Consider the following 13,346-nt stretch of genomic DNA (forward strand, 5'->3'; position numbering starts at 1 on the left):
AAAACAACACACTGTTACTGCATTTGACATGTGTATTCTGAATTCTAGCCCACAAACATTTTCCTTTCTCCAAATGTCATTACATCGGAAGCACAGCCTCCATTGTGAAAGAAGGAAGTCTTGGCTTTAATATGTGATTGTAAAATAGGACTTATAACATCTAAAAGAAGCCAACACAACTCCCATCTACAAACATGGTAATTTTTACGTCTTCCAATACTGGGAAGCACAGTGAGTAATTTTTGAGTGGGCTTGCAAGGCTGAAGACTGTCTTAATTGTAGTTTCTCTTGGAAAAAGCCTATTATACAGATATACTTCCCTACTCCCAATTCCAGTCATCTCTATTGCTTCTGGGAGATAAAGGGAACAAAGGAATAATCTAAAGGTCTTTTTCACTGAAGATCAAAAAATGCTAACACTTTCATACAGAAAGCAGAAGTTCAGTACAAACTGCCAGCTCAGAGCAGGACATTGCACATTCGGCACGTGTCCAACACTGGCTTCCTCATGATGAGGCCTTTCCCTTCAATACAAAAAAATGGAATGTTATTATTTTAGGGATAATCTCTCTGAACCACCTTGGTGCTCAGCTCCTATCAGGGCTGCTTTCTAATAGAGTGGGCACAGCAGTTGTGGCAAAGTCTGCGGGGAAACACCTGCCATGGCAAATCTCTGGAACAGTGTGCAATACACTCAGGGTGAGGAGAAGGACTTCTGTCCTTCCTGAGAACATGCACTCTGCCAAAGCCATAATCAGGACCACTTCCAGGAGCTTGGGGTCACTTGGTTTTGAACAGAATGGGAGCTGCAGGATCCATATTCCCAGAGGCTTGCTCCTTCTTTCACTCCCAGCAGGTGAGCTATGGCATTGAAGACCATTGAACCACATACGTACATTTGCATTCAATCCTCTTTTCAAGAGACTCCACTGGCACATGCCAGGATACACCTGAAGAGTTATAGAAATAACTAAATTATAGCAGAAAGATCATAAAAATGAGGGCAGGGATGGAGAGCAGGTTTATTACGTCTCAGGAAAATAAGGCAACCCTCTCCCTTTATTGTTTTGCTAGCAAATTGAGCATCAGAACCAAAGCCATGAATCATTTATCTGCAAATACCCCCAGTGCCTGAGAATACTGTCAGACTCCTCACTTGCTGTGTGCTGGCACTGGGACATACAAAGGTGTCCTGCAAATGCTGCCCTGTTGAAAAGTTTCCCAGCACCAGCAAGTTTTGCCAATCTGCTAGAGTAGGATACAGCAAACATTTTCTGCTGTGTGGGAAGGAACCACTTCTAATTCCAACTCTGTGGCTTGTGTTGGCTGGCAAGGACAAAGAGACAATTAGTTACAAAGAAAGTAAAATGTAACTCCATCGCTCCAGAGACAGGGCCTTAAGTGGCTCATTTCCTGAGAAGATGGACACTTCACAGAAAAACTGTTGCCAGTGGAAGTAGCCTGAATAACAGACTTCAAGAAGCATTTGGCACTTAGGAGTTCAAGGCAGGAAAAACTAAGGAAAGCCATCTTTTGGCCAAGGAATGGTACAGATGTTCAGTTAATTCTTCTGTAGACACTTTTCATTTTGTCTTGTGCACAAGAGGCACAGGAGCAAAATGCATCTGCAAGTTATTATGTGCTGCATGCAATATAAAACTGTCAGGGAAAGCCCTCAAATGTTAGTATTTTTCCTCTCCAATGGTTTTTAAGAGCTGAAAAGTTTTGGGGAACAGATGTTTTTGTAGAGTCTGTATTTTCTCACCTCTGCTTTTCATAGTGTGCATTGCCTGGGCTTGCACAGCAATTTTATCCTCAGGCCAGCAAAAGAGGGTTGGGGTGCACAATATTTGCAAGGCTTTTGCCCTATTTTCTTTTAAAGATGGCTCTTAGAAAAATGTCATCTCTTCCTCAGCAACCATTTCCCATTCTTTCTCAACAATTAACAGTCCAACAGTTTGACCTTCCTTTCTTGGAAATCATTCAACCTGCACAGCAAAGTTTGTTTTGCATAAAACAGTTCCAGCCATATGCACCCGTTTGTACACCCCTTGTGCTTGTGCTGCTAATAAAGGTTTATATTTGGTGTTGCTAATAAAGGTTTATATTTGGCATGGACAGACAGCACTTAGTTGTTCTGTTACAAGTGTAGGCCATCCTGTTTCCCTGCCAGGCCCTATTTGCCAGAAGCAATGGTGATGATTCCTGTTGGGATGGGTGGCTGCACATCTCAGTGTCACAAGAGCTGACAATGTTGAGGTTACAGTCTAGGTCCGAATAGCTTCAAGACAAACTCTTTGCTTTAGCCCACGAGTAAATGGTCCCTGTGGTATTAGCTCTCCACAGCTCACAGACTCCAGCCTTGCTGCTCTCAACACCACTGTTAATAAGCTTTTTTATTACTTGAAAGGTCCTGCCTGAAGGGTCCAGTTTTACACAAGCACTTAGGAGAACATTTAAAAATGCTTCTCAGCAAGGCCATTAAAATGGAGAGAAACTTCTACTGCAGTTAGAGAGTCAGAAGATACAGTGGCCTGAGAAGCAAGCTAGCAGGTACAGAGCAGGTCACACCATTTCATTGCTCCAAGCTCCAACTTCCACTGCTACCAAAGGCAGAGGACAGCACTGTCCTCTGAAAAGCTTACATAAATCTACAGAGGGAAACTGCAAAGAACAGCTAAGGCTTATTATATAAAGATCCTGCCCTTCTACCACACAGGGCTGCTTCAGCAATAGTCACTTTCACCCAAGGGCAAGACACTCCTTTTCTGTATACAAAGCATTTTCTCCCAGTTAGGGCTGCCCTTGGGTATTTTGCAGAGTAAAGCACAGCAGGTTTTCAACTGCCTGCAGGATCTTTAAATGCTGCCACTTGCTCCAGGTCAATGAATTGTATTTGCTGTGACTCAGGCTGCTGGAAGGGCAAAGGGGACAGCTTCATCCATCACATGTGTCCAATAAAACATCACACAAGTGAGAGGGGATAATCAATGCAAGCCAGCAGGTAAGCATGCTGCCCCTTTCCTAACAAGCTGAGTTAGGAAAGAGACAAGCTAAGAGAGGGAAAAGCACAGTAACAACAGCATGTGGAAAGGTTCTTGCCTGGGCTTTTGCAAATGAGCTCCCCTTTACCAGACTCCTCATGCCAGCCCGTGGAACATCACTTCCAGCCCACCTCTTTCAGTTCTGCAGGACTCAAAGCATGACGCTCTCCACAACAAGACACAAGAGTGGCATTTCCACTGCTTATTGTGGGATGGCCAAGCTCTCATAGCACCACAGATCCACAGTTAAGTCAGACTGGTCTTACTGACTGCTTCACAGCTGCCTTGTTAAGTCACAGTCTTCTCTGGGATCACCCTGCCCAAGAAGATGGAGACAAGCAACGACTCTTGACTAGAGCTGGGTTTGCTGGAGCTGCTATCTCTCCACACCTTATTAGTGCAAGTTGTGCATGTCTCCAGCTACTCAGAACAGGCAATTTGTGAGAAACTGCTTGGTAGAAGAGCGGCAGCAAAGCAAAGACAAACAATGCATGGCTCTACTTTAAATACAGCTAAGTGGTAGAGACGGCCCATGCCTGCACCTTCAGTTCCTCCATCTCCAATTCCTGCACTGTGATCCTGCTAAGAACTGAAAAGTATTCACTGAAGTACTTGTAAGAATAGGTCAAAATGGAGACTTGGCTTAGCTGTTCTCTCCATCTGTGACCTCACTGCTCCTTCACAGTGACCAGTGGAGCACTTTAGTTAGCGAGGAATACGGAAACTGGCAACAGAAGGCCTACGTGCAGGATCCTTGGCCCTTTCTGTTCTTGTAGCTGCCTCATGTAAAGGCAAACCATCCTGCCACATACAGACAAACTTATATCCAAGAACATCCCTTCCCAGCCTGTAGACCCTTTCCTGTTTGCAAGTTTCCACCAGATAGGGAAAGAATAGTCATCTTCATCAGATGCCCAATTCCGACTGCAGAAGAGCTTCTGCTGGCATTAAAGATGTCAGCCTTCTTGTTACAGGGGATCCTGGATGCCACTGCAGTGGGCAGAAGAATCTGTTCCAGCAGGATCCTGCGAGGGGCTGCTGAGATGGTATTTCTCAGGAAAATAGAGTGTTTTGTGAATCAAGTTTCTGACAGCAGAAACATCGTTTTTGTCTAAGGAAAAGAGAGAAAACCGGTTGTTAGGCATTCTCACCAGGCAGTGTGAAAGCCTCTTCCTCAAGAAATACTCTGGTTTCCAGCACATCATCTGCCATCTCATCCTCTCTTTCTTTTTGTACATCCTCCACTCTTTCTGAACTCACCTATATCCAGCTGCTCCAGGAGACTTTCAAACTCTGGGTCACCATCCAGGATTTTCAACAGGTTGGTGGACTCCATTCTCTCCAGCTGCACATCCCAGTAGATGTAGATCTTCTGGCTGAAGCTGACATAAACAAGGCAGGGACTGTTGCTCCCTTCTTTGCATGCATAGAGGCCTGCAGAAAGCAGAAGTGTGGAGATCTGACTACCTCCAAAAGGAAAGAGAAAGCAAATAATTGACATTTCACGAGGAGGTACCAAGCTGTTACAGAAAACAACAAGCACCTGGGCAGAGATATGGGCCTGGGTATACAAAGTCCCTTTGAGACAATCCAAGAAGCTGTCTCTGAACCACATGAAGCTTGGGGGATTTGCAAGCTGCTTCTTGCAGGTCTGAGAGAAGGGATTGAGCAGAGCCAAAATTCAGACTGGCTCCATGGACTCCTTATCTCCACTTAAGAACAATTAAGAAGTCTGCAAATTAAAAAAAGCAGTGTGGAGGACAAGAGACCACTGTTGGACAGTGGTCCAAAGGGACAAGAAAAAAACCCCAAGCCACCATAGACAAGCCTCAGCATCACTTTCTCTCACCATTAGTTTTCCCAGATGCCACCAGAGGAAAGACTAGCTGGGCCTTCTGCAACATGCACACAGGGAAATTATTCCCCACTGCAGGCAGACAAAGGATTCTGGGTCTCCTAGATGGGAGCAGTAGCTTTGAGGGGAAAATGCTGTGAGGGCTGGCTTTGCAGTCAGGCTTCCCACCTGCACAGAAGGCACTGACATTCTCATCTGCTTGGAATCTGGCCACAGTCCGATTGTGGTCGATGATGTATGTCTGGCCATCCCACGCACAGGCAATCACCTCCTCGTGCCCATTGCCCTGCAGGAACCAGAGGACTGCATATTACACAGGTATCACCAACTCCCAGGACAGTCAACAATCTTTCTTGCTGGTTCAGAGACACAACACTAATGTCTAGATGTCACTTCTGGACATCTCATCTAGATGTTTTGCACTTGGAGCTCATCTCTCTTCTATATGGCAATCCTTACATACTGTAAGAACTTTTAGACAATCGGGGTATTAGCAGAGAGCAAAACCATTCAGCTTTGCAGTAGGATTGAAGAACAGCTCGGGGACAAAAGTTTACGAATGGATGAATGGATGCTGGGTCTAACAGGCTGACACAGCTCAACCTCTTGCAGCTGGGTAGACTGACCTGAGTGCAGAATGTACTGCTACAGCCAGAATACTCTGTGTCGTCCTGAGATAATCCCAGCCTTTTCCAACTGAGTCATACTCCTTCTGCCCTTCCTAAGTTCACATACACAAAGCCATGCTGAGTTTTTGTCTTCATCTCTCCCAGCCTTGCTCAGATACTCACTGTAACATCCAGCTTTTCCAGAGCAAAGAGCTGGTGATCAACCTGAACAGACCAGAGCAGCTTGTCTGCTCCCTCCATCAGTTTCAGTGTTCCTGAAGAAAGAAACAAACAACTGTTTTGAAAACAATAAAAGAGCAAGATGTTTGCTAATGCTAGGCCGTACTCCTTCAACACTCAGGGTTGCTGAGAGCTAGCTGCTAATAGCACAGGTATGGACTTGGCTGCTAAATCCATACCGGACACTTGACTCCACCTACCAGGCTCCTATAATCCAGATATACTGTGGCAGTACTGGGTAGGGGGCACTGGCCATGAGAGAGTGGAACATAAACAAGCATCTATCCTCACAGTGCCCTCTGTGCCTTCATATAAAATATGTCAGCAGAAGGAGTCTTGGAATCAAACTCTCTTGCCTGACCCTTGAAGGGTTTCTGAAGCCCAGCTTCCCTTTCTTTTAAAAATCAAAAGCACTGAGCCCCTGGATCTCTGCTTTGAATTAGTGACAGGCCTTGGCTGCCCCACAGGTCTTCCTCCAGGACAGTGGCAGGACTTACCATCCAGAGTACAGAGGGCAAAGAGACCTGAGCCATTATTCTCACTGGAGCCTGTAAGGGCAAAAGAAAATTACTGGTGTTTATGCCATTTTGTAAACATCATCCCCTCCCTCTTCTGAAAACAATAAAAAAGATCCAAATTGCCTCCTTTCCTTGCCCAGTTGTGTGCAGGACAGCAGTGACAAATGTCACTAATTAAATCAGAAGAGGAGAGTCCCCTGACCACCAGGCTGTTTCAGCCCTTCAGTAAACTCTCTACCTAGCTACTAAAAAAAGAAAAGACATGCAAGGTCAAGTTTTAAAAATATGACACTCTCAGAGCGAGGACTGGAGCTGTATTCAACTAAAGCTGCATTTAACCCTTCCAGTAACAAAGTAAGAGAGGCACTGGCTCCCCAAGGAGGAACTCAGGAAACCTGGCAGTCAGGGGCAAGCCAGCAGAGCTGAGAGCAAGCAGGCAGTTTCCCCAGAGTCGGTTCACAACCCGAGCCTATCTCCAGTGCCTGTAGACACTGTAGCTCTAAGCTACAACCCCCTGCACACTCCCAGGCTGCAAACAACCCCGTTTCTGCAGATCAGCCTAAAGCAAAGCCAGCTGCTTGGGTGCTCAACTGCACCTAGTGATAAGAACCCAGACAGGCTCTGATCCAAGAGATCTGCTGTGTCCCCCCTTGGAAACTGGTCAGCATGGCACTCTTCAGCTGTTCCTTTATTGACGGTCCAGCATCAATGGGATTTTTTACAGTCTGCTCTTCATCCCTTATTCTGTGTGCCTTCATTTTTCAGAGACATCTCTCAATAGATGCAAGACTTCATATGCAGTGAAATAATTGATTTCATGCTCTGTTGACCATGTTGCTCACAGCAGCATCAGAGATGCTGAAAACATAACAAGCTTAGGAACTGGGCAGGAAAGGTCCTCTGAGGAATGGGAAGAGGGTGGGGTTCAGTGGATTGCTCTTGTCCAAAACCTCTAATTACACTAGACAGGCTGAATCATTCTCAGCCACCGCTGCAGGAGGCAATACTTGGGCAGAGCAATACAAGAGAAAGTGATCTCGGCTGGGAGTTTTCTTCCTTCTATTATGCCCACACACTCCAAAGGAGAGTGGAAGCTTATTCTCCATAGGTACCAAAGGAGGGCCCAGCAGGTGCACCAGGCACAGGTCAGAGAACAAGGAGTTACAGGAGGGAAGCAGTGGTAGCATGCAAAAAGAGTTTGGACACAAGAGTAGTGTGTCAAGGCTGAGAGGAGCTGGCAGCTGTGCAGATTTTAGATACAAGACATGAACACAACACAGTGGAAAAAGAGGACAATAATACAGATTAAATATGGAAGCAGCTGTGGAGAGGTTGGGGCTGCACAGGAGGAGGAGGAGCAGCACAGAGCCACCAGGAATTGAGATTCAAATGCTGAGAAGCAAGAACGAAGATGAGGCTGTGGGAAGGAAGAGATGCATCTAGGGATTAAGAAGGAGGCATAAGCTGCAGCCATGCAGAAGCAAGGATCAAGGACATCTGTAGGAGCATGGCATGGCAGCCATTCAAACCAACTAAATGCAGGTCAGCAGAGGCTGCGGAAAAACTCTTGTGCTGAGTGAAAGATAAGGGCTACCTAGGGAAGGACAAAGGCTATAAAAAGCTCACATAGAAATATCCAACTGTCTTTCTCTGGGAGCTGGCTCAGAGAAACTGAGATCCCTGTGTTCTTGCAGCAGCCTTTCAGTTTTTTTTCCACCACAGGAAATCTGATTTCATTCTGTGCTGAAAAACCATCAGGGGCAACTGCTGGGCTGGAGACCCCAAGCTGCTGATCTCTCACCTCGGGCAATGCTACCAATCAGATGAGTGGAGACATTCTTGTTGTGAATCCGCCCAGATGTTTGGTGTAGAATCACATCTCGAACAGGGGCCTCACTGGGGAAAAGAAAAAGACAACAGAGAAAAGTTAGGGAACCACACCTGGGACTATCTCAGAACAATTTCAGGAGCAGTATATTCCAAAGTTCTACAAATCCAGACAGTGACAGAGTTTGTGAACAGGCTGAGCTCTTTAATGGTAAAGGAAGAAGACGCATGCCACCCCAGGTATTAAAAAAGTAGCAATTTTTAAAAACAGAAACCCAGTATGATTTGATGCATAAAAAAAAAAGAAGCTAAAAAAAAAAAAAAGTTAGTAAGGCCTGTATTCCAATGAAGAAATAAAAGGACAATTTTTGTCATGACTGTTACAAAAGCCTGGCTGCTTTTCTCTCACAAAATATCTGCCCAGACTGAACAGGTTGGTGAGAGACTATATCTGGGCCTGGCTTCTGGCTAACAAGGTACCATTCCACTAAGTTCTCTAAGACATCAAGGAAACTTGCCTAGGTCCCCTCCTGCTGCAATTTTTTGTGTCTGCCTTGAAGTCTCACAGAACACCACAGAAGCACCCAAATTCCCCACCAGAGTCCTTCCAGCACCAAGACAGTAATAAGCACCTCACTGCTCATCCTGGTTGCTGTGGTTGTGATTTACAGCACTGGCTGCCAGGAGTCTCATTAGGAAAACTTCTAATTGCCTCATCTGCAGAAAACAAGAGAATGAGCCCAGTCTTATGCTGGGCTTCAGATGTATTTGGTTTGGCCCAGTCTCTCAGCTGCTAACCTGCAATCTGATGACCTTTCTCTGGAAATCTAGGTCACTCATTTCTCTACCTTAGCTCCCAGTAGTGAGGAACCCTCAGAGAGTTGGTTTTGCCACTCTCCTTGCCCAATTCAAGAAGAGAGTGGGATGCAAGGAAAGCAGCAGTAATCATCTTTGTGACAGAGACATAAAGAGTGTTCATGGAAGCTCGGGTGTAGGTGGGCTTAAGTGATGAGGTGCCAGCAGCACAGCAGGCCACTGAAGCAAGGACAGTGACAGGACCCCTTGCTTTGCAAGAGTGACATGGTGGCACTCCCTTTTAACAGGCATCCACAGTGGCATGTGCTCATGTACCCCTGCAGGAACACCCTCACCTGCTCGGTGCAGATCCGTCCCTTCCCGCGGCTGTGTCCCGCTGCTCCGTGTCCCAGGTGCACAGCAGGATGGCATAGCCACAGCCTGGCTGTGACACCATCAGCTCTGGTGACCCATCAGGGCCTGGGTTCACAGATAGGCTGTCCACCTACAGTGGCAGAGGGAAAACATGGATAGAGTCAAGAACTCCAAAAGGTTTACAGTGCTCCCTGCAACTAAATTTGAATATGGCAAATCCTCTGACAGAGCTGAGCAGCAGCTGAACAAATTCAGCTGGAAGCAAAACATCCAAGTTCAGTAAAAGGTTGGTTCCCTACCAAAAGCCACTTTAAAACAACACTGGTACTTCCCACTAATGCTGTCCCATGGGGCAAGAGCACCTGCTTCTCAGACCAACTACCAGCTGTACAGAAAAATCACTGGGCAAATCTCCTCTCAAGTCATTGATCGACATGACAATTGTTTTATTCATAGGACTGAGATTCTCTGCTTCTTCTCTTGAAAAAGCCACCTCTCGAAGACTGTATGACAAGTACTGCTCTGAACATCCTTTTTCCTTACCTGACCTTCTAGAAGCCATTTCTTCAACAGGATCAACTGCCCAGAGACATGGTCTGGATTCTCTGATGAGTCCTCCCAGCGGAAGGCACGGACCACCCTGTCAGTGTAACCCACAACCAACTCACACTTTCCATCTCCATCTGCAGGGAAGAGCAAAAGACAGCTGGACTCTCTCAAGCCCTAAGAGCCCAAAAATGCAGAAACCACTCTGCTGGTTTCTATAGTTAGCATCCCTGAGGACCCCAACCATAATGAGAGCTTGCACTTCAGAAAAATTCTGAAGTTCTTGTTTCTCCCTTCCATGACTTGGCTGTGGTTTGTTGGAGTGTCAGCTTCAGCAAGACAGTAATTTCCATCTGCATGTCCCCCCCACCTTCTCTTCCCACTGCCTCACACACAAACTCCTTCACCCTGCATTCCCACACCAGCTCTGTGGCTCACCAATGTCATTGATGAGCATGACCTTGGTGTTGGCAGGAATGTGCTGCTTGAACACTGGCTTCTGCTCTTCTGCCCCTGCCAACTCATGGTGGCCTGAAGCATCTGGGTGTTTTGAATTCAGAGAAGTCAGGTCAAAAAGATGAAACCAGCCTTCTGCACTCACAGCCACCACAAAATTCTGTAACAGAAGAGAAAGACCTTTTGTTTCTTCCTCTTTTAGAAACTGCAGAAGGGCAAAGGAAGACACAAGGGTAGATTGATCAAGATCAGTGACTGCTACAGAGAGAACAGGAGGTTTTTGGCCAGCATATGAACTTCTCTGCTACGGCAGGGTCCAAACTCCTTCATCTTTGTCAGACTATAGTATCAAGCAGATATGTGTGCAATCTTCAAACAATGTGTGGCTTTCTCAATGCCCACGTCAGCTCTGCTCCCCACTAGAGGAAAAACAGCTACAGTATTTCGGGCAGGGTGCCTGAACTGGGACCTTTGGACTCATTGGTCCTGGCTTAACCCCCAGAAACGGCAATCCAACAAAAGGAGTCATAGTAGACCCAGTGGAATTTGCTTGGGAGTCCAGACTATTCCATGTCTCAGTCTTGTTTAGATGACCTTAAATGCACACAGCCAAGTGGAAAAAGGACCATGGCCCACAGCAGACATCAGCCCAAGAAAGGCAAAAGCCACTGAGCAAATGGAGTAACCTTCAAACCACCAAAGTCTTGTGGTGCTCTCACAAGGGCACATGGAAATCAAAAGTGTTCTCTGAAGATAGGATGGATTTCCTTGCTCTCTAAAAACCACATAAGGCTCACAGAAAAATACCAGTTATATATAAACAGAGGAACAGTTTAAAAACAGTGGTGCTAAAACTCTATGAGCAAAGGCAGACCCTGGAGAGACAGCACCTACAATCTGTCCTCCTCCACACTCAGCACATGACATGACCCTAATCTCCTGAACACCTCCCACATGCCCTACAGACACAGCTGTGAAGAGTTTGGCTCCTCTCACCTTTCCTTTATTGCACACATCTCCCACACGGACACATGTGAGCTGCAAAAGAAAACAAGGCCATCCATGAGAAAAGGCAAGCCAACCCAGCACCCTGGGATACACCTCTGCCCTACCCCCTCCTCTCCCATAAGGAATCTTTTGAACTCCTAACAGCCTTGTGAAGGACAAAGACAGCAGAGCCAAGGGACAGAAACACAACTGGCCAGAGCCCTGGGGCAAACCCCACAGCACACAGGGCAGGGTAAAGGTGGGACAGAAACCCAGTTTCTATGTTTGTGCATTAATGTCCAATTAATAATTTCCAATCTGTTTGTCCATTAATTTGCTCATTGCTTCCAGCCCAAGGGACTGTAGGCAAAAGCGGGGTCTTGAATAATTACACAAAAGACATCAGAATCAGTTCTGGCTGCCATTCCTTTCCAGCCTACATATTCCTAGGTAAAGGACAAGGATAGCTGGCTGCACATACATGAAATGGCCCAACCATTTAGAAAATTTGTCAAGAACTGACCATTCCTTGGCAAGATCGCACAGCCCAGGGCTTGCTATCATCATTCTTGTAAACATAGAGCTTTCCACTGGTGTCTCCCACCACGAGTTCATTCAGCTGTACAAGAAAATTGGGTTAGTAGGGAGAAATCCACAATTAGATTAACAGCAAAAATTTCAGAATTCATATCTAAAAATCACTCTGTGGGAAGAAGCAGCAAAACAAAATGAGTTATACAATCTTGAATCAAAATGGAAGGTCTGGGAAAATATAAAAGCCTTAATTTTATTCTTGCAAATAAAAGAGATGGGGAATGGCTCCTTAGAGCAACATCCTATTACCCACTGCTTCTCCACTTATTGTTTCAGAGCTGTGTCACTGACTGTTTTAACATCCTGCTTGGATGTTAAAACAATCATCATTACTACATTTTCCATCCTTCAATCTAGAGTGACTTGAATCACCTAAGGAAGATGATGACAATGACAAAAATATAACCATCCAGGAAGAGAGTGCAAGAACTCGACAGATTTACACAGGATGTTCAATCTCACTGCTGAAGGGGTAAAGGGATTTCAGAATGGTGATTATTTCTTTAAAGAAGATTTCTAAAAATCATCAACTACCCATGCTGATGAGCCAACTCCCATTATCCCATCTCCTGCATCATGCTTCTGTGTATTTAAATGGTGTGCATTTCATAACCCCCTGCACACCTTACCCTACAGAAAAGCTTTTTATAGGGAAATCTCTTTAATCATCTACTGCATTGCTAGCCATGACACTTTCCAGGATAAGGCTGTAACACACCTTGACTGTTGAGGAGAAACAGCAGTTGGCTAAGCTAACCTCTTCCTAGTTACAGACAAATCAAAACCAACCACTTCAGGGGCTCACAGCAACACTCCCAATGCACATCCATCCATCACACGTGTCAAGAGAAACCGAGACTTGGCTCTACCCTGTTTGTGATCTGCTGTGCCCTGCAGAGCACTCCTACATCCGCACCGCTGTGACAGGTGAGTGTCTATTAAGCAGATGTTAAGCTCCCCTCTGGCTGTGCACCAGCCAGGGCACGTGTAATGGCGAGGGAAGCCCTGACCCGCTGCAGCCCAGCAAACATTCCCTTTGCAGGAGAACTCCTGGGGAGGGGGGGGGGGGGGGGGGGGTGTCCAAAGCCCCGCGTCCCTGGCGCCGCCCGGGCGCCCGCCAAGCCCCGTGTGTGTCCCCGGGGCTAGTAGCCCCAGCCCTGGGGCCGCACCAGCCGCTCGCCGCTTCCCCCCAGCCCCGTGCCGGCTCTATCTCCGAGGCGGCCCCGCGGGCTCCCCCAGCCGGGCCCGCTGCCCCAGCCCGGCCCCACCCCACCCCGGGCTCCTGGCTCGGACCGTGTCGTTGTCGGCGTCCCCCAGGCAGATGGCGTGCGGGAAGAGGCTGCCGGCGAAGTCCAGCGCCACGCACTGCACGTAGCTGACGGAGCGCATCCCGGCGCCAGCGGGGGCTCCGCGGGGCCCGAGCGCAGGCGCGCCGGGAATGGCGGGAGCGCGGGGCGGGGCGGCGGCAGGGCCCGCCCGCTGCCCCCGCACCGACAAAAGC

At 47.1% G+C, this 13,346-nt stretch overlaps 1 protein-coding gene across 7 annotated transcripts in view; it reads right to left on the reverse strand.

Annotated features, from left to right (window-relative positions):
• The window catches only part of ITFG2 (integrin alpha FG-GAP repeat containing 2), an 18,233-nt gene extending 4,969 nt beyond the window's left edge, over positions 1 to 13,264 (reverse strand). For 3 of the 7 annotated variants that reach the window (XR_008429381.1, XR_008429382.1, XR_008429380.1), the window contains exons 1-12: positions 13,139 to 13,264; positions 11,775 to 11,870; positions 11,261 to 11,302; positions 10,247 to 10,424; positions 9,806 to 9,945; positions 9,244 to 9,392; positions 8,067 to 8,161; positions 6,245 to 6,295; positions 5,691 to 5,782; positions 5,068 to 5,185; positions 4,305 to 4,478; positions 3,176 to 4,155 (exon numbers count right to left, since the gene is read on the reverse strand). Coding sequence is in view for 1 of the 7 variants with exons in the window: in XM_053935482.1 (XP_053791457.1) it covers positions 4,013 to 4,155; positions 4,305 to 4,478; positions 5,068 to 5,185; positions 5,691 to 5,782; positions 6,245 to 6,295; positions 8,067 to 8,161; positions 9,244 to 9,392; positions 9,806 to 9,945; positions 10,247 to 10,424; positions 11,261 to 11,302; positions 11,775 to 11,870; positions 13,139 to 13,234 (1,374 nt within the window). In the remaining 6 variants the exon portion in view is untranslated. Of the gene's footprint in view, positions 1 to 18; positions 4,156 to 4,304; positions 4,479 to 5,067; positions 5,186 to 5,690; positions 5,783 to 6,244; positions 6,296 to 8,066; positions 8,162 to 9,243; positions 9,393 to 9,805; positions 9,946 to 10,246; positions 10,425 to 11,260; positions 11,303 to 11,774; positions 11,871 to 13,138 lie in introns of those variants that run through there. The other 4 variants (XR_008429384.1, XR_008429383.1, XR_008429385.1 and 1 more) reach the window with 3 other exon arrangements.
• Positions 13,265 to 13,346: the final 82 nt, after the last annotated feature.

This window comes from Vidua chalybeata, chromosome 2 (genome assembly GCF_026979565.1).
Source record: "Vidua chalybeata isolate OUT-0048 chromosome 2, bVidCha1 merged haplotype, whole genome shotgun sequence".
NCBI lineage: Eukaryota > Metazoa > Chordata > Aves > Passeriformes > Viduidae > Vidua > Vidua chalybeata.